At 41.2% G+C, this 21,278-nt stretch overlaps 1 protein-coding gene across 35 annotated transcripts in view; it reads right to left on the minus strand.

Annotated features, from left to right (window-relative positions):
* camk2b1 (calcium/calmodulin-dependent protein kinase (CaM kinase) II beta 1) overlaps window positions 1-19,593 on the minus strand; it is a 75,018-nt gene extending 55,425 nt beyond the window's left edge. For 34 of the 35 annotated variants that reach the window (XM_047591069.1, XM_047591058.1, XM_047591073.1 and 31 more), the window contains exons 1-5: window positions 19,311-19,593; window positions 12,643-12,737; window positions 1,130-1,189; window positions 591-645; window positions 144-209 (exon numbers count right to left, since the gene is read on the minus strand). In XM_047591069.1, coding sequence (XP_047447025.1) covers window positions 144-209; window positions 591-645; window positions 1,130-1,189; window positions 12,643-12,737; window positions 19,311-19,372 — 338 coding nt within the window. In that variant the 5' untranslated portion in view covers window positions 19,373-19,593. Of the gene's footprint in view, window positions 1-143; window positions 210-590; window positions 646-1,129; window positions 1,190-12,642; window positions 12,738-19,310 lie in introns of those variants that run through there. The other variant, XM_047591060.1, reaches the window with a different exon arrangement.
* Between the last annotated feature and the right edge of the window lie 1,685 nt (window positions 19,594-21,278).

Consider the following 21,278-nt stretch of genomic DNA (forward strand, 5'->3'; position numbering starts at 1 on the left):
GAAGAGGGGAAGTAGAGGGAAAGATACGTACAGCATATAAACAACAACCACAAAAAAACAAATCAACAGACGAGAGGAGACAACAACAGGAGACACAGACCATATAAGGACAAGGAGGAGAAGCTCCTGCACGTGGCTCCTACCTGGCGTCGGCCTCGCTGTAATACTCTCTGGCTACGATGTCCTCAAAAAGTTCACCTCCGGTCACCCTGCAAACACACACACACACACACACACACACACACACACACACACACACAATTCATTATTTATTTCCTTTTTTTTTTTTTTTTTTTAAATTGTGATGATTCGACTAGAACGAGGAGGATTCCTTCCTCATTCCTGTGGCTTGCCCCTCCTTTACCCCGAATCCTCCTTCCTCCTTCCCTTTCATCCCCCATCCCCACACCGTTACCATGGAAACTGGAGGGAATTTGCTGAGAGATGAATGTGGAGGGCGTGGGTGGTGGTGATGGTGGAGGGAGGGGGGGCAAATATAGGAGTTATGTAACTGTATGTATCTATTGTATGTCTATTAATGTATAGATAGATAGATAGATAGATAGATAGATAGATAGATAGATACTTACAAGTCAAACAGGAGGTAGTGGAAACCCTCCTCTGATATACTGTCGTGAAGACGAACTGGAGGAGGACGAGAAAACGTCACAGATTTATATCATATATTTATCATCATTTCTTTTCTTTCTCTCCATTATTAATTCCTCACCTCGGTGCATAGTGGTAAAAATATTTGATTTTTTTTTTTTATTATTATTATTATTTTAAGCTTGAATAACGCTGGCTGCATTTCAAGCAGGAGATTAAAAAAAGAAAAGAAAAAAAAAGAGACGGTGATAAAGAGGGAGCGAGAGTGTGCGTGGGTTAGAAACCACGGGGAGTCATAATAATTGAGTCTTACATCATATGTATTCACAATATGGTGGTGTTGGTGGAGGGGGGGGGGTCTATTTAACCAACAGAAACATGTGGATTATACACAGCACTCGTATGAGGTGGGCTGCTATCACCTCGGAATAAATAGGTGTATATTTCTAGTTTATACAAACATAATTATATATAAAAGGAGATCAGAGATGTGATTTATTCTGTTCGGTTCAGCTCTCACCGATGTTGGGGTGTTTCAGCAGGCGACAAATCCGAGCCTCTCGCTCCAGCTTCTGGTGATCTGAAGGGCAACAACAGGGACAGAAAAGGCAAAACGATTAAATGTGGAATCGTAAATAACATTATTTATATACGATCAGGTCTCGTAGCAGCACTGTTACAAATTACTGTGTCATTTCACGGAAATAAGACAGAGAGGCAAATAAAATGTTGTATAATTTCTAATGGACGCATTCATGAATAAACTGTGCATGTTCTTCTTCTAATAATAATGATGTTGCCTGTTTTTATTAAAGCACAACAACAAAACTTAATTTACACCATACAAAAAAATACACCATAAGACATGCCAACCACAAAAAAGTATTTCTAACGTCTTATTCTCATCCCATAATTATTATATCATTCATTCGCCTCCTAACTTAGTGTCTTATAAGCAGACTGAGGCATGTGGATTATTTATTTGCGTGAATATAAATGTGTCAGCTATGCATCAGATTACTGAAGCTCTCCTATCACCCACACACACACACACACACACACACACACACACACACACACTAGGGGGTGGACCACCGTGTCAGTGCAAAGCACAGCGGCGAGGACAAATGTGGATATGCAAACATGTATGTTCACCCACACACGTGCAAACCTCAAACACACACACATACTGTACATGCGTGTGAATGTCGCGCACAGACACACACATTCACCCTGGCAGTGCCGAGGAGTGACAGTGAAGAGTAAAGCCGGTGATTAAAGAGGAGTTGAGGCGGCGAAAGGAGTGGAGGAGAGTTGTAGGGGGACAGAGGAGGTAGGAAGGAAGGAAGGAAGGAAGGAAGGAAGGAAGGAAGGAAGACAAAGCCATGGTCGGTTTATTTATGAGGCATCGGGCTGGGATGCCCTCCACCCGATCCCGACCATTTAACCTTGAGAAGAGTCCAGTCTGATTTTTTTAACTCTACTTTTATGTTTGTTTTGTTTTTGTATTTCAGCTTCTCCCTCTCCTAGATCACTGGTTCCCAACCCGTGGTCCGCGCCCCACCAAGGGGGGCGCCACAGTGGTCTGAGCTCACCATCAGTTTTCACCTGTTTCACCAGTTTTTATGTGTATTCTGGCACCGTGTAGACGTCTCCGGCGTGTGGTGTTTGATCACGATTAAGAAAAAAGATCAAAATATAGACAAAAAACAAAAAAAAATCACAACTTGTTCATGGGGATATTGTCATGTTCAAGCAGTCAACTGATGCTTTCCTTTTCCAGACTAACATCACTAGCCAATCAGAAGCAGGGTGGAGCTGATGCTGCATTCAAGTCAACTTGGGAAAAAACGAGCTCTGAGTTGTCAAACTTAGAAATTGACTGCCTCCAACATAAAATAATATCTGCGGCATATATTTTAATGTTCAGCAAACGGTGACAATAAACCAAACTTATTTTTCTCCTCTGAGTTAACCTGTAACGTGAATGCTATGATATCGCAAGTGTGAAATTTTCAAGTGGAAATTTGGAATTTCCGACTTTTCCCAAAGGCATCATCTAAGCCTCAAAGAGTAAATTTATGAAGCTAGGAGAATGGATCCTAACTGCAGACAACAAACTTAAAACTAGTAAATAATAATAATAATGACTAATATTAAATGTTAGGATGTAAATGATTCAATATAGGGTTAGAATAGGATCTACACTTGTTTTTGTATGAACTGAAACTGAATGAAATTCTGCAATGCTAATGGTTCTGCAATGCAAAAAAAGCTATTCCTTAAAGATTATTCAACATTAACGCCTTCTTCATTGTGCAAAGGAAATCAAGGTAAAGAAATCAGTGGCTCTTGTAACAATAAAACACATAGAGCTAAATAGCTCTAACAAAATAATGAATTATTAAACATAAATATGGTTTCAACAAATACTAAATCACAACTCTGCGTACACTTTGCATTATGAAACTCAACAATAGACCTTTCCAACGAATGTCCCGACTACAAACTGCATTTTAGATGATATTAATGGGATAGAAACCCCCTTGAATATAATATATGTTGATGACGTGACACTTCTAATGAGGCTACTGTAATTATCGGTTCTCATCTTCGCGGTTTCCTCATTCCGGTCCAAGCTTTTCCCTCCAGCTAAACTCACCCTGACTGGCTGGTGTCGAGACGTGTCCCAGACGTGTTATCCATCATACTACAATGTCAAACGACAAGAAAAGAAAAATGTGTCATAAGCTCGAGCATCACATTTCATCCTGTGCGGCATCTGCTGGTAATACTCTCCAAGTATAGAACCGGCTCGGTTTATTGGAGCAGACAAGATGGCAAAACCATGCGTTTGTTTTCTATCTGTCTTTTCTGGGAAAAAGAAAATGCACAAATTAAGACCAGAGTGGGAATTACACTCAGCTTGGATATTCACATCTATCCACTCATGGCCTGTATATATAAAGCACGCGGCTTCAAACAGGGTTGCAGTGTGACACAGATGTAATTGATTATGTCGATTATGCAACAACGTCAATTTGTGTGTTTGGCTCCCGCTACCAGGCACACTGAAAACAATTAGGCCAGAAAACTTTACTATGAATGCACGAGCAACCTAACATCATTAAACCTGTGACAAAAACAACAGGGTCATAGTTTGGACGATTACAGAGAGTTTCTGATTCATGGTTGGAGGTCAGGGCCTGGGAGTCACTGCTGTTTTTCCAAACAACAAAAAGAAAAAAGACTTTCTGCACCTCTCAGACTATCATGGAGTGATCTTTGTTGGTAGATTCTGTAGATTTGTTGGTTCCAAACTCTTTAGAGATGTGACCTTTTCCAGCCTGATGAGCAACAACAACTCATTCTCCTTTGTCCTTGGACATCATCCACTTCCACAAACACATGAAGATGAGATTTCTCTTACTGAAAAACATCCGAGTCTCTTTAAAACGACAGGAAACACACTTCTGAACAGATCTGGCCTTGATATTAACTTGTTATCCTTGAGGTGCGCCTCTAAGGTATGTAACACTGGCTCAGCAACCTAACATCGTTAAAACTGTGCAGAGAAAACAGGGTCATCGTTTGGACGATTGGTGGTTGGAGGTCAGGGTTCAAGATTCATTTGCAAGCTTCTGAACAGATTTGATATTAATGTGTAATCCTTGAGGTGCACCTCACAGATATGTAATATTAGCTCATTTTTCCTGAATAAAGTAGTATAGTAACATTTCAGTTCCATTTGTTTGATCGTGTCTTCTCCGTCTACCGTCAGGACTTGTGTAAAAATACTTCTAAGCGGCACTGTATATGATTAACTCTGCTTTCTAGCCTTGTAAAATGAGTTAACAGGGAACCCGTCTTGAGATTTACAGCTGCTGCCGATTGAAGATAAGGTTTACACCTCCTCCTCCGTGACGAGGATGATTGCTATTCACGTCCTTTCTCCCAGCTTTATCAGACTGGGTGGATCAGTGGGAGATAAAGCCGGGAACGACATACGACCTTCCCACAGCAGAGCACTTCCACTGGGTTTTGTTGTGCCGCTCTTTACGACACGGCACAACTGTCCATACAGTCTGTAGGATGCCAGATAAGCCGGGGTGAGGGGCAGCGTGGGAGTGAGAGTCATCAAGATGGAAACCGTGGTTTAACCAAGGGCCTGTTTTTTTTCAGTATTGTTCAGTTCAGCCAACAAAACAACACAGGTTTGAGGTTGCGTGTCACTTTATGTCTTGTTATCAGCAAGAAAACAAACAATAAATGGACATTTTCAGCATTGTCAGTGGTGCAAATACAGTTTTTTGTTGGATTTGCCTGCAGGTGCGATGACAGTCAGAGTGGATGGATGGCTGCAAAGGAGGGGGTGGTGGACAAGTGGACAAAACTAAAGTATGGACCAAGAGATAGTAGCAGTAAATTGACCTGAATGATTTTGTTGGGTAGCTTTTAACGATGCTGTTATGTCCCAGGCCAGAGGAACAGAGGCACAACATGAATGAGTCCACGTTTCACAAAGGACAACACTGTAGTTCAGGGGTCTCCAACTGAACAGGCTCTCGGCCAATTGCGGGGGAACCTGTCAGAGTCAGCGTGTGATAAGAGGCCTCGCGATTGGCTCAGCAGCAATAGGGGCGGGGCCTACTGCGTACATGAGGCTTAGATTGACAGGTCAATGGCGCTCTGTGCCTCCATTTATCCCTTTACTAAAATATGTTGGATTCAAGTTAATGTTTTTTGTGTTTTTTTAAGAAATTTAAAAAACAGGAAAACAAACAGCGACAAGGCCAAAGCAAACTTCTCAAACCAATCTACATCGCACTGAGAGGAAACAAAGGGACAAACAAGTAAACAACTAAAATAAATGGCAGTTTACCCTAAACAAAAGAAAGAAACGCCGAAGCACAGCAAATGGATGCACCAAACACAACACGAACGTGCTATCAAACTAAGCTAATGCTTAGTGCGAGCTCCCCGAATGGTTGAAAGGTTAATTTCAACTGGGAAGCAGAGTTCACAACAGACACATTAAAACGTGGTTTCACTCCCGTCATTTTCTGCAGCAAAATGGAGCAAAAGGAAAGAACCAATAACGCCACAAACTCATACAGGAGTAGCCTACATTTCTGCATGTGGGTGTGCATCTGGAAAGCTCTGTGTAGTACCAGCGTAGTGCCACGGACAGATATGAACGAGCATCAATGACTATCAGTCAAATATCTGCTAGATTCTTGCCGAGTTTTCTTATTTCCCTAACCACAGGTAAACTGAAATGAAATCAAAATAAACCCTTCGTGGTCTCATCATTATCAGTTTTCTGTTGGCAACTGTGTCAAATATTCATTTAGTGAAGTCTTCCAGACCGACCGTCAGTCAGATACCGATTCCTGCGCATCCGATGCAGCGGTGGATAAATAAGAAATGACAGGAGAGAGTGGGGAAAGGAAGGAAGATAAGGAAGTAGAACTGAGGGAGTGTAGAAAAAGAGGACAAGAAGGAGGAGGAGGAGGAGGAGGAGATACGTGGCAAACAAGAACACGGGCGCTAAATGAGACGACCCAAGGACAGCACACACAGAGAGAGAGAAGGCTGCAGGAATCTGTGAGCTGGAAGAGGAGGAGGAGAAAAAAATATATTTGGGTTAATCATCACCGGTGAGGACTTTAATCTCGAGAGGGGAGGAGATAAAAAAAAAAAAAAAAAAAAAAAAAAAAGGCTGCCAGATATAACCGTTGTTCAGAATTTGACTCGCAACAAGGGATGTCCTGATCGGTATCAGGGCTGAAGCAGGCATATCTAAAATTATTGAATCTGTATCGTTCTTCTTCTTCTTCTTCTTCTTCTTCTTCTTCAACAGTGATTGGTTTGTTTTAGTTTTTTAATTTCATGAATTAATTAAAACAAAACGATTCAATATAAACGTTCCCAAATCTGAATGATAGAAGAATAATCTGATATAATCTGGCCCTTTACCCCAAGAATCAATTTACAAAGACCTTAAATTAAAAAAACAACAACATAATAATGATAGTAATAAAATAAAATGAAATAAAAGCACTGAGCGTCACGTTTCTATTTTAGTTCCCAAGATACAATTCCATCATACAAACAAAATGTTAAATTTCCTTATCAAACTGGCTTTAATTGTTCTTTTCAATGTAAATTTTGATATGGATTCTTTGGTTTCTTTGCTCAGATTGTTTCATAAACTGATTCCTTTCGCAGAACAACTGTTATCTACTAATTCTTGATATTTCAACAATTTTAACTGAAGGAATAATGGATTTGTTGGATCTCTATATAGTTTTCTACTCATTATTCTTATGGCTCTTTTGTTGCAAAATGAAAATTGACTGAATGTACGTTTTACAAGCATCTCGCTAAACTTCAACACGGTAAGTCAGATATGGAACAATCAAAGCGTCTGCATTAAAGCTGCCAAAAATCTAAGAAGAGGAACCCAAACATGTCCGCTGTGTGAAAGAACTTTATCCTGGAAGATGAAGTCAGTCAGATAGAAATTTGTTATTTACGCAATGTGGATGTTTGGCGAGGTGGTAGTAGACGATCGTCATTCAATACTACCACCTGGACTCGCAACTGAACGCCGCTTTAAAAAGAAGAGAAAAGTTTCCTGGAGACAGCGTCAAGCGAAAAATATTCCAGAGGGGGTTGGGGGAGTTCACGGCGTTGGATGACCAGATACAAGCTACCGTCTCCACGCTCCAAAACTTTAGTCCAAGCTCTACCAGAACTACCTCAGGATAAAAACGAGATGGAAAGCGTGAAAACATGGAGTGGACCATGGCCCAGTCTCTAGATCACGTGGCTTTTGCACTCAGTTTCCATTACTCATAGAAAAAAACTAAATATCACAATAAAAAACTTGTAACAGAAACACCTACATTTCTAAAAACCTCTCAAATATCACTAAAAACTTTTACATTCTCATGAGGTGGTTTTTCAGACGTGTCGATATAAAAGTTTATCGCAAAAGTGCAATGGAAACACGGAAGTGGAGATTGCACAAGGGGTCATGTGACCAGCTCATTTGAAGTCCATCTTCCTCGGAGTGAAGTCTCGCGTGACAAGAATTTAACAGAATTATGGGATATCGCGAGACGTCCGCGAAACACGAAATTTCAGAAATATCACTTTTATTTTGCGAAAAACTGTAATGGAAACGCAGCTTATGTCTAAGTCTGGCAAGGAGAGGGTAGCTCACCAACCACACTGCGTCACTTCCAAATTTCTGTCTGACTCACTTTATTTTCCAGAGTAAAGCTCTTCCACAAGTACATGTTTAGTCACTTATTTTTTGGCAGCCAACCACCAGACATTTTGACGCCACAGGGACGTGGTTTTGGTTTATGACAGACCTAAAATACAAAAACTACAAAAGGTCAGGCTTGGCTGGAGCCCGATACTGAACAGAAAAAATGGATCGACCCCTAATATCAATCGGGATATCCTTACTATTTATTGGTTTGATATTGCACATGTGATCTAGGAGAATACAAGTCAGTTTATGTGAGATGGGACCGGGACTCAGATCAGCCAATACTGAATACTGAAAGATCAGATTGGGGTGCAAAAAAAACTTGTATGGGACGTCCCTGCTCACAACATTAGCATTGACTCTTACTAGCTGTGCAAAGCGTTTCTTATTTCCTTGACATTTTGCAGATGTATCATCATAACGCTCATAAGGCTTCATCCTACAGCAAGATAATGACCCAAAACTTTAGTCCGAGCTCTACCAGAACTACCTCAGGATAAAAACTAGATGGAAAGCGTGAAAACATGGAGTGGACCACGGCCTAGTCTCTAGACTTTAACCCCATGGAGCTGGTTTGTGATGAACTGGTCAGAAAAGTGAAAGTGAAGCAAGAGACACACATTTCTGGGAACTTCTGCAACAAAACTGTCTTTAATTAAAAGTATTTGATTTCCATTTTAGAAAGAATCACGTGTTAAATCAGCCAAAGATGGCTACTTTGATGAGTCGAAAGTTTAGAATATATTTTTGGTTATATATCAATTCTATGACTTTTTTAAATAACTTCAGTTGTTTACTTGGTCTGTGCTTTCAGTTCAGAGTAAAATGAAAGAAATATTGAAGCGTTGGAGAACTTTTGCCAAGTAGTGTAGGTATAAGATGAATTATTTCATGTCAGAAAAGTAAAATACTGCCCAAAATGTCAACATGAAAGCAGATTAATATCAGTTTATTGGTATTAAAAAGCACAGATCACTTAAAACAGGCATAACTTTCCTTCACTGCCTCTGTCCTGGCTCCATGACTGTGACACAAAGCTCTCTCCCCAAAACCAGGTCAGATCACTTCTACTGCATTGCAGGTAGAACACTGTACACTATATATATATACACACACACACACACAACACAACTACTACAGCAAGATAAACTACAAAGCCAAGCAGGAAACCTCTGGCAACCCCTGTCCAGAGATCACAGCCAAAATATGTCATCTAGCTTTGCCCAGCAGACCTGCCCTATATTTCCTGTCAGCATGTGTTGGATTGGCATTAAACGCTTGTAGAAAAAAAAAAAAAAAAAAAAAAAAGTGGATGTTACGATTAGATTTATTCACACTGATGCTTACATGTGAAGTTTATTGCTGTGAGTAATAGATTATTGAGGATTTGGCGTCTCTGCTTCTCTACTGCTGCTGCTGCTGCAGCCGCCTGAATATCTGTGTGTCTGAGGGAAAGAGTCAGATGAGAGTCCCGTGCTAAAGGCATGTAGGCGTACAGGCGCATGGCCCTCAGCTGCCAAGTGCCTGGGGTGCCTTCTCTCGCATGACCCCTCCCCTCCCCTCATGCACCATCTCCATCTGCCGGTCCTAAACAAACGCTCCTCTTAAGTTGCTCTGAAGTCGCCGACGTTGCCCTGCGCTCTCTCCGAGAAACAACAACAGCGGCAAAAACAATCCCGCTTCTAAAGCGGCAGTAGCTGCGAGTCGTCGTCGTCGTCGTGATGTGAAGCCGAAAGAACCCCGGCCGTAAGAGCCCATGACACATAGGTCATGGAGCTATAAATAGGAGCTGGAGTAGAAGTAGTATGCAGCAGCAGCAGCAGCTCTGACCGGCTCTGACTTTGCTCTGCTGTTTCAAAGAACGCGGCTCATCCATTAGTAAGGAGCGGAGAAAAGGCCTCGCGCACCAACCCGGCCGGGTCACGTCAGTCCACCTATCGAATGCTGAGGCGAGAGAAGCAGCCGTAGTGAAATGATAGCAAAATCTACCGGTGAATAATTCACTCTGTGTGTTTGTGTGTGTTGGGATAATCTGAGAAGGCTCTGAGCCGCAGCGACACACACTCACAGTATAGTCAAAATATATCAACATATTGACACGACTGCTGCCAAGAAAGACGAGACGTTAACAAAGGTCACCCAGTGGCCATTTGGGAGATTGAGATTTTTTTTTTTATTTAAATAAAGTTAAGTTTTTCAATTTCAATTTACATTGGTGCTGCATGAAGTGTTATGAGAGAAAGAAGCTGTGAGCCACATGTGGAAATACAAAGCCAATAGAGCAATACGACATCATCTAACTTATTTATTAACGCTGCACTGTTACCGAATGTCTGCAGCCTGATGGAAGAGGAGCAACGTCAACCTGGATATCGTTAGCCGATAGCATGAATGCCTAAGTCATATTTGAACGTTTTTGTGAAAAATAAGAAAAAAATAATAATTAGCGAGCACATTGGTGTTTTTTATTGATTTTAATGTAACTGTAAGTCAAAAAAATACTTAGGCCATAGGTTTTCAACAGGGTGTCCGTGACTTTGGTTGATTGGATGTTTTTTATATATATTTTTTCAAATTTAAATTTCTTTAAATACACATTAATATGAATCCAGTATATTTTTAGTAAAAGCCAGGTCAGGGATAGCTTAATACTGAATGCAAAATGATAAAAATTATGTTTATTTTAATATGTCTGTTTGTTTTGTTATTTTTTTCTTTATTTATTATTATTATTATTTTCTTTTTAAATAATTATTGATGAAAGCATATATATTACTTTTTAAATTCTTACTATAATGCAATATGTAATAATTATTATTTAATTATTATTGATCATTATCTATTATTATTTAATCGTTATGTAATAATAATGTAATAATTATTATTATTACTTGATTATTATATTCATAATTTGCTAGTAAACCCGTAATTATCAAATGTAACACCATGAAAGGTCTCTCACACACACATACACACATTGTTCACACTTTGTTTATATCTGTACTGTCTGTATTGTATTGTCCAATAAAAAAAAAAAAAAACTGTTCCTGCCCCAAGTCACGTAATCGTCGACATACACATCATATAATTTATAATAAATATCTCTGCCTGCAGGAAATATATCTGAACAATGGTTGAGCCAGAATACCCACACAAAAAGGTTAAATGACAGGCCACGCAGTCGTAACAGAGGCCAACACTCGTGAAAGACGAACCGATGCTACCAGACATTCTAGGTTTATGCCCTCTGCTAATGCCTGTTAAAATGCCTCTTCCACCACACTCTACATTTTCACACACAAGCTGCTTGCAAATGTGTGTGTGTGTGCGTGCATATATGTGTGTGTGTGTGTGTGTGTGGAGGCGGGCTAACAGTCAAGTGTCAGCGTGGTGCCACCTGGCAGGGCGGCAGCAGCGGGTCTCCGGTTACGAGGCTGCAGAGGCCGAGCGGTGGCGTGAAGAGCCACAGCGACCACTGCGGTGCAGGAGCGGCCCTCGCGGACGTGACATTAGGTCCTTGACTTTGGCTTTAACTGTTACTGGCGCCGATTAATGTGGTTAAACCTTTTCAAATAGAACGACGGCCAGAAAACCACAAAGATCAACCTTTGATCTGATGCTGATCTACCAGTATTTAGTGGCAGGAAACTACGGTGGACGTCCTGTCAAGGGATTTATCATTTAATTACTTCCACTGTTACTTATAAATAGTTATTTTCATCACTGGATTCAAAAATCTGAATGACGTCAAGTTTTTTATTTTTATTTTTATATGATACACCGATCAGCCATAACATTATGACCATGTTCCTAATATTGTGTGGATCTGCCTTGTTAGTTATATCCTGCCATCAAGGAGTGGTGTTTGCCCAAATAACATCCACACAATGTTACAAGTTTCCCAGCAGAACATTCAATTGTCACAAGATGGTCAATGTTATTTACTTCTCCTGTCGGTGGTCATAATGTTGTGGCTGTTCTGTGCATAGTCGAATGGCTTCAACAGGGTGTTCTGGTATTTCTGGCAACACAGGACAGATCAGACGTAGCTGACAACAAAAACTGCAATGCAGTGGCGGGTCAGTAAGTTTAGTTTCTACCTGCTGTGGATATATATCTGTGGAGGAGAGGATCATTATTCTATTTCTTTGGATCTGTGGCCTTGAGGGTTACAGACAGGTCCTCCCACAATGCATTGTTACAGAAGGTAGCTGCTTATTTAAACAGTCACTATGGAGCAAGATTATGGCTCGATGGCAGGCGCCAGGACTGCGACAAGGCAACAACGTAACACAGTAGGTTACATAGATTACATGAACGCACCATTCATTAGACAGTGACCCAACAAGATGCACAACAGAACGCTGTGCATAGGCGTGTAAACACACGAAATCCTGCAGCTTTCCAACCTCAAAATGACGACATTTAGGGTACGACGGTGAGCTGTATCTGATTCTAGATTAGTTAGTAACCTGGGAGTCGTTGCATCCTCTGTTGTGTATCAAACAAGAACTCAACCAAGTGAGATTCACTAGAGCAGATGCTAAACTGCATTTGCAAGTTGTAAATTAAAACTATTAAAACTATTTACATTAATGTTACATTTTGAGTAGGAGTAGGCAACCTTTAGCAAAACAAATTACAATTAGCAACACTATGGAAGTTACATCATACTTGACAGTAGCTACATAACGGACAAACCTTAAGTACACATCACATGATCTGTGATAAGAAAGAGCTGTTCTTACCTCTTGCAGATAACTTTTTGGTGTTGATTATTTTAGCAGCATACTCCTGTCCTGTGCACAGCTTAACACATCTGCGCACCACTGAAAACGCTCCCCTGTAGAACACAGAAAGAAAAGAAAGAAAAACTTAGCTCCGCTATTTGTGGATAACTCAATACCTGAAGACGTGACGTGGGTGGAGGAGATTCCTGTCTGGCTAAATGGCTGAGGAGAAGTTTTCAACATGTTTCCAGGTTGAAGGTATAACAGGCCTGATGTTAACCACAGATATCTATAGTGGAAGAACATGCTGCGTGGAGTTGTCTGCTTAATGAGCTCCCATGAGTTACCCGATACAGAGTCAGCATTCTACACAATGTGCACACGCGTGCAGAGTTAAACTGGGCTCTTGAACACAATTTGAGCTTTAGTGGACGTACATGCCCCAAGGAACAAAGCACAATATCTCACAGCCACCTCATCTGGTTCCCAAACTTATTTTTGTCCCTGCAGCTACTGTGTGACTCTGACTTAAATATTTGTCAGGTCTAACTAGGGCTCGGTTCATACTGAATACCGGTATTTCTTTTTTGTCATGATATGAATTTTTAATATACCTGCATACCAGTGTATTTGATTACACAGCGTTCAAAACTGGACACTGTTTCACACCGGACCATTTTCAATGTAGCACTTCTGAAACACACTGTGAGGTGTGGTGAAGATGGAAATATCAGAAAATATAAAGCGTCATAACGAGAAGACTTGTATCAACAAAAAAAAAAAAAAGGTGTCGTATCAGGTTTTTCCTGGGGACAGTCCCTGTGTTAGGATGATCTGTGCCCCGGTTTAAGCTGTCCCTGAGTATGTCCCCAATTTTAGCTTTTTATGATTGAGGGAAAAAAAAGACTACAGTTATTACGGTAGCTGGTCACGCTGCTATTGGCATTACAGACATAGCAGTTTCAATATGAATAAATATGTCAAAATAAATGAAACCACAATTGTCCCTATTTATTCATCTCATCTTGATAACATTGTTTTTTTAAATGAATATACATATATTTATATCTCTGAGCTGTAATTCTACCCAGATTCTACCTGCATTATCAGGCAGTGCAAATCTACTAGTGTGGGATTATTCTACAGTATTTACTCATCATCACAGTAAAATATCCATCCTTAAACAATCTACTGCATTAACTCCTCTCTCCACCAGTAGGAAATGCTGTGAACATGTGATTAAAAAATACCGTAATATACTGTGACACCGTCTGAATTATGAAAAAACACCATGATTTTTGGTCACACCGCCCAGCCCTGGGTTTAACTACTTACATCTCCCTACAAAATCAAAACTATTTCCCACTTAAGAACTGGCTTCAGAGCGTTGGTCGGCCGTGACGGTGAAAGGCTGAGTGGTGCCACCGGTCTGCCTCCACACTGAAACAGCCACAGACGACCAACCAACAAAGTGAGGGGTCAAAGGTGAAAGCTGTGAGACCCGCTGCCCTGAGACTATAACAGCAGACAGAACCCAGCAGAATATTCACAAGCATAACGTCACTTTTTCATCTCAAAAACTCAGCCAGAGTGAGTTTGAACTGCACCACGCTCAGTGTCGTGTCAAAGAATCCACCTGCTTGTCTTTGGCGACCACGTGCGCCGTGTCGAAATAAGATCCAAAAAGCAAGACACCACCTCCCTGCATGGGCGACACCAGCCACACACACACACACACACATGCAAACAAATGCGTAGGCTACTGACACCAAACTCCACAGCTGTGCCTGGAAAGTTCACACTCAGTGAGGTCAGTAAATATGCTTCAAAACACACCGAGTTAAATAAGGTAACACGTCATGAATCACCGCATTTCAAAGTCTGGTTTGACACGGAGAGATTTAAACGGGCCTAAAATTATCGAGCGTTTTGTAACTGGATGACTCTGATCTGCTGTTGCGCCGTTACAGCCTCACAACGGACCCCGTGGTGCGGAAGGATTCAGCGCAGTAGGATGTGAAAAGCTAGATTTAATCTACTACAAACAAGAAACAAGATCTCTTCTCCTCTTACAGATTTCTTTTTGAGGCAGAAGGACGGACGGAAAGCTCAGATTGTTGCTCATAGACGTGTAAATCGACCCAAAATCAAAGCGATCAGTCTAGAATATTTCAAGATTCAACTTCAACCTAACATCTCCTGCAAAACAGAACACGTTTTCTGGCAAATACTAGAGTTTATGTAGATATATATGCATAAAAAATGCATGTTCCTGTCATTGCTGTGGCGTTTGCAGCACGGCTGACAGCCTTTTGCAGTAAATGGGATAAACACGCGAAATGTCACGAGCACCTCGAGGAAAGTGACACCGGCGCCCAATAATTAGCTCTCCTCAGAAGAGGGATTAGTATCGCAAAGTTGCACGGAGCGTTATCGTAGGGATTTCAAACCATTCACACCTGCGCCTCTTCCTTCAAGCTCTACGTGGTTAATAAGATCGGCCCGTGAAAGATTAGCCTCTCCCACGCAGAGAGCTTAGAAGCCACGGCTTTCTGTCTGTTGTGTAACACTTAGCTGAACACAATGAAAGCCTGCACATTTGATCAGCTGCATTTTTTTTCAGGAAATCAGGACTGGAGGACATCTCTGTGTGCCTGTCATTGTGGTATGAAGCAGCATGGCAGTTGCATGAATTAGCCTGATCCCTGTCTGATCTTTGACAGACAGTTGGATAGATGATGAGACGTGGATCAGAGGAGCCAGGGGGGACGTTATATAGGTAGAAAACAGTTCTTGGAGCTGTGTTTCTGGCCGGCAAGAAAATTTTAGTCAAACAATTTTTAGCCAGGGGTTCAGTGGAGGCTGGCGCTTAAAAGATGGCAGCCGTCGAAGCCACCACACTGAGCTTCAAAACCACTTTAAAGATGGGTTTGTGCATCTTTAAAGACTTTTTTTTGCCCTGTGGTCTGATACTGGCACTTTTAATATTCCGTATCGGGCGATGTGAGTCCCGATTCAATAAATAAACAAAATTTTCTCCTCTGGAGATTCGTTAAGACTTTTCTTATCCTCCTACACAATAGGTCTTCAAGACGGGGTCCACGACCCCTAGGGGGTCTGCGGAGGTACTACGGGGGAGGGGGGAATGGAATTTTACTGGTTGATTAGATGTTTTTTATATATATTTTTCAAACTTTGCCCCACAATACATATTCACATGAATCCAACGTATTTTAGTAAAGGGATAAATGGAGGCAGAAGACATTATCTTTCATTCAACTCTTCAAACATTCAGCGATACAGGAGCTGTTTCAACAGCCACCGTTTTACAGAGAGCGCCGCACTAGACCTGTCAATCTAACTCTCTTCTACACAGTAGGCCCCGCCCCTATCGCTGAACTACTCACAAGGTGACATACGCAATTGTCCGAGAGCCTATTCAGTCCCCATGTGAAATCACAGACGCACGATGCAATGTTAGCAGAAGAGAAGCTAACAGTGCTGCTCGCTCCCATGAGGCCAAAATGAATCACTTTGTTTTATTTACTTTATATGTCAATTTTACACCAGTTAGATATGTTAATGTCTGGTATGGTTATGTTTTTAGCAGTTGCACGTGTAAAATGCAAGTATTATGCAAGTAAAAAATAAAATGAATATTTTATGGTAGTTAGAGGGTCCATACTAATCTCTCTGTCAGTTTGGGGTCCTTGGTCTGAAAAATGTTGAAGATCCCTGTCCTAGATCATATGTCCACCATGCAACTGGATTAAGTCCAAAAAATGTTTATTTTCAAATTTAATGTAGGGAGGAGATTGTTCCTCGTATTCTCTGCTACAGGAATGTTCTGGTCATCTTTTCCCTTTGTGTTTGTCGTTTTCCGGTACAGCCTTTGTCAGAGAGTATTTCTGAACACTTCTGTTTCAAGTTGGTTATATTAAATGACCATCAACTACCACCACCTCAAAAAACATCCACACTGCACAATTTACAAATGCCTGAGTGACTTTGTTTCCCAGATTAGAGTACGTCCACACAGTAGACATCATAGTCACGTGATTTGGGTGATTCTTCTTTTCTACTTTTCTTTTTGGCAGCTTGGACGCTGGCGAACCACCATTAAAACAGAAGAGAAGGGAGATGTTTTGACTCTACATGGACGTGGTTTTGGTTTATGGTAGACCTAATATAAATAACTACACAAGAAAGGGCTTGACTGAAACCCGATACCTGTCTGGAAACATCCCTAGTACAAATTCAAGAGTATTCACCAGTGATGTGGTGATGAGACACCATGTATATTAATGTAGGAATGATGAGTTAAAAGAACATTTTGGGTAAATTCAAAGCAGAACTAATCTCCATCCAGGCAACGAGAAGCTGTGTGATGATGGCAACATGGAGTTCTCCAACCGTCCCCTCAGAATGGAGGAGAAGTTTTTGTCAATATGGTCTCCAACGAACGCAAACTGCACTTGAGCTGACTTTTGAAGTCATCTGCATTCTCTGTGACAACCCTCTGCCTCTCTATCCAGTAAAGAAACGTCTAACAAAGCATTGACAGTGCTGAGAGGGGGATACCAGTGACGCCATTTCTGAGCAGTTCTGTTTGACAGCTTCGCTACATTAGAGTTACATTATCTATCCCCAGCACATACCTCCTGTAAACACGAAGAATTTTTACTCTTGAACATGTATCAGTGTTACATTAACTACCAAAAATCACAGAAACTATCATTGAAAAACAATTATTTGATGTGTATTTTAACCTGGAGGGGGCGGGGCTTATGCAGCCAGCCACCGGAGGGAGCTCTACTTCCTTTGGCTTCACCTTTGAGGAGCTGTTATTAAAAGTCAATTTTGTTTTCATTTGTTTTTTACAGATTATGGGTGAAGCCAGAAGGAGGGCCACCGCCATTGACAGTATCTTCTCAAACAGAGAGCAGTGAAAGAAGAAAGCTCTCGGATGATTCATAACGTTTTGATCTAAAAGATTGTGCTACATCTGTAAACCGAAAAGCTCCATGCATACAGTAGGTTAAGGTTTAATCTAGAAACATTTGGGGTGAGAAACATGAAAAAGGGTTACCTAGGCAACCAGAATCTCAAACATCCACCAACAACCAACTGCCAGCTTCAAAGCGACGGGTGACAAGTGAATAATACGCGGACAGTGGACTCTGTGAATGAGGGGGGACCTGTGGAGCTTTAGAGAAACAGATTTGGGATCGATACCCTCTGTGTCCATCGTCGAGGCGCCTTGAAGCAAGAACCTAGAACCCTGCAGACGTGCTGCCTGCACGCCTCACATGGCTGCTCACTGCTCCCTGGTCTGCCCACTCGGACGGGTTAAATGAAGAGAACTAATTCTTTGTATGCGTGTGCACATACATAGACGACTGATCTGATGTGACTTACAGTGATACCCGAGTGAGAAACACACTCACCACAGCAAAAACAAAAGCGAGCTCGGACTGACATGGTGACCCAGTTTCATGATGAAGACAAAAAGAAAAGAAAAAAAACATCACCGTAAATAACTTTCTCAATACATGTTTGCCTCTCTTCAGCCCACACTTATGCTGACACATGCAGCTAACGTGAGTAAACGCAGCTAAATCGCAATAGTTGAGCTGCAGAAACTCACTGCAGCTACAGTCTCAGACACTTTTATCTCAATAACTGTAAAGGAAAGTCACCACAGGAGAGTATATTTAACAAGTTAATAATAACAATACAAATCTACCTTTCCTCTTACATCATTTTCACACTAACTGGGGTTAGGCGTAAGAATAAAATGTGTGTTTCTGAACAAAACAAAATGTGCACTAAACAGAGACGATTCACACTGCACTGCAGAATGTCTTATCTTGTGCTATCTGTCGCCACAATGCTGCAAAGGAAAAAAAAACAGCTGTCTAAGGAAGAAACTGTTGTCACTCATTCACATTATGTCAAATAAAGCAGTAAAGTGCGCTGCAATTCAGAACTTTAAATGGACGGTAATAAAAAAATAAAATGAGGACAAAATAAAAAAAAAATGCATCCTCATTTCCTATCTGTGCACATCACCGTAATTTATTCTTCGGGTATTTTTTATTATTATTGTTGTTGTTCCACGCTGTAGCTGTCAGAACTTTTTTGCAGCTTTCTCCACATCTGGAGACCTGTGCTCTCCTTAGAGGGCATGCAACTGTTACTTAGAAAACATCTACTTTCTTTCTTTCTTTCTTTCTTTCTTTCTTTCTTTCTTTCTTTCTTTCTGTATAAACCGCACCTCTCATCCGTGGTTCGCCACAAGACGTTGCTGAGACGCGTGAAAGTGTGCAAACGGCGTCCGTGCGTTTTGTATTGGGTGCGTGTTTTTGTGCAAACGTCGAAACAAACACGAGCAAATATTATGAGCGGTGCATGCATGCACACGGAGACACACGCAGAGAGACAGAGAGCAGCGTATTTTGAGAGCTGTCATCCCTAAAAAGCGCGCACACGCTCGCACAGTCGCTCGCAACAACACTGCTGGCCTGCAGAGTCAATCAACTCAGATCAGCTCTGCAGAAATAATAATAAAAATAAAAAATAAAATGTCTTTTTGTTTTGTTTTTCATCCAAATCACACACATTTCCAGAAGACGCCGTGCACATGCACACACCAGCACACTGACACATCCACCGGCTCTACTCACTTCCCCAGCTCCTCGTATAGCTGATATTCGTCTGTGAATCGCGTACAGGTTGTCGTAGCCATGTCTCTCCCCTGTCTCTCGCTTCTTCTCCTTAATCAACTCCAAATATATCTAGATATAGATATATATCTGTGTATATTTTGGGGGCTTAAATACTGCGTTAGAAAAATACAGGTCCGCCCAGCAGATAGCCGGCCGTGGGAGCGGTGGAGAGCCGTTTAGGAGGCGCCGAGTGACGGAGGGGTTTGATATAGAAAGACGAGGTAGCCAGGGTGGTGCTCCCTCCCTCCCTCTCTACTATCTGACAGCAGCTGCAGCTCTGTCATCAAGTCAGCTGAGCTACCGACATCCACTTCCTGCTGGGAAGTCCACAATAAAAGTTTAATTGAGGTAATTATCACATCAGTAATGAATATTTGTGTGGCGCATAGACTGTGGAAAACATGGACGACGCGTCTCCACTGGATGACCTATCCTAAAAAAAATATCCATGATTTTAGCATTTTATGAATGAGGGGAAAATGTTGCCTTTTTTAAAAATTATTATTGGAGTCAATTCGACCCCAGCAATTTAAACCTCCAAAAAAATGATCACAATTTAAAAATAAATAAATAAATCTTGTGTTTGTGTGTTAGGTACTTCATGTTTGTGTGTTGTGTGTATGTATACAACCAAATGAACAAATTCAGCAGTGCAAGACAGATATGCAGTATTAACAGTAATGCAAATAAAGAATTCTGTTTTAGTATTAGTGCAAATAGCAGTAATATTAAGAGGTAGTGAAAATAGTTTATGAAAAATGGCGAAGTGTCAGAACGGCTGTTTAATCTGTGTGCAGAAGGGTATAGTTACACACAGTATGTGTAACTATATAAAGCGCAAGAGTAAAAATGAACTTGTGGAGTAGACAGTAGTGTATAAAATACTTGAACAGGTCTGAAGTAGAGAGCAGCATATTTCCATTTTTGTTCAAGTGTGCCAGGTTAAAAAAGAAAGAAAGAAAAAATATGTTTTCCGTTTTTTTTTCATTTTTACTTTGAAGGAGACAGTCATGCATTTTCCGGCCTCGTACTCGTCAGTCTGGCTGATTTCACGCAGTCCTCTTGGTTCTGTTGCGCCTTCACCACTGAGCGCCTCTAATCCTCCTCTTTGCCGCCCTCTGCTGGACTGAGGGCGCAACGAGCGCACCTCCCGCCTGCACGGTGCGCATTTCCAAATACGGGCAAATATGAGAGAGAGCTTGTTTGTGAGCGCCACGTGTGTGTGTGTGCGCGCGCGCGCGTGTGTGTGCGAGAGAGAGATGCAAGTGTTTATCTGTAGTCGAGGTGGACGTTGTGACAAAGTTAAGGGGTTAAATGGAGAAGGAGAGGATTCAGGCAACAGACGTGTGGGGAAACTGGCCCAAGACTGTACAGTATATTACACTGTAAGTCTGTAATAAAGAAATTTTGTTGGCACTGCATGGTAAACAGGTTAAATGCACTTTGTGTAGTGTAATTAAACATAAAAATAGAAAGCTAATGAACTGGTTTCCTTTTTTTGACAAGTATACGTCAGTGGTGCTTCATGTTAGTTCAGGGGCCATAACTTAACAGCATAATAGCAGAATAACCTATAAATAAAAGGACAACTCCAAATCTCCTTCTCTCTGGATAAAGTATATATCTAATCTAATTATAAAATGCTTACAGTCCCTCTACAAAACATTTTATGAACAACTTACAATAATAATGGTTATAGGCAGAAAGACTGCTGTGTTAAATTGACACCATAGCCCGACGTGCACCTGTAACAGACCGCAAGAGCTGTGATTGGTCCGCTTAGTACTAACGTGATTCCGCTTTAGTATTTATGCCAAGCGGTTACATCTGGGTCTGAGCGAATGCGGAAATGCAAAAAAAAAAAAAAAAAAAAAAAAAAAAAAAAAAAAATGCAGTTCATCGAATGGCCACTTGAGGCTCCAAAAG

This window comes from Mugil cephalus, chromosome 8, assembly GCF_022458985.1.
Source record: "Mugil cephalus isolate CIBA_MC_2020 chromosome 8, CIBA_Mcephalus_1.1, whole genome shotgun sequence".
Taxonomy (NCBI): Eukaryota; Metazoa; Chordata; class Actinopteri; order Mugiliformes; family Mugilidae; genus Mugil; species Mugil cephalus.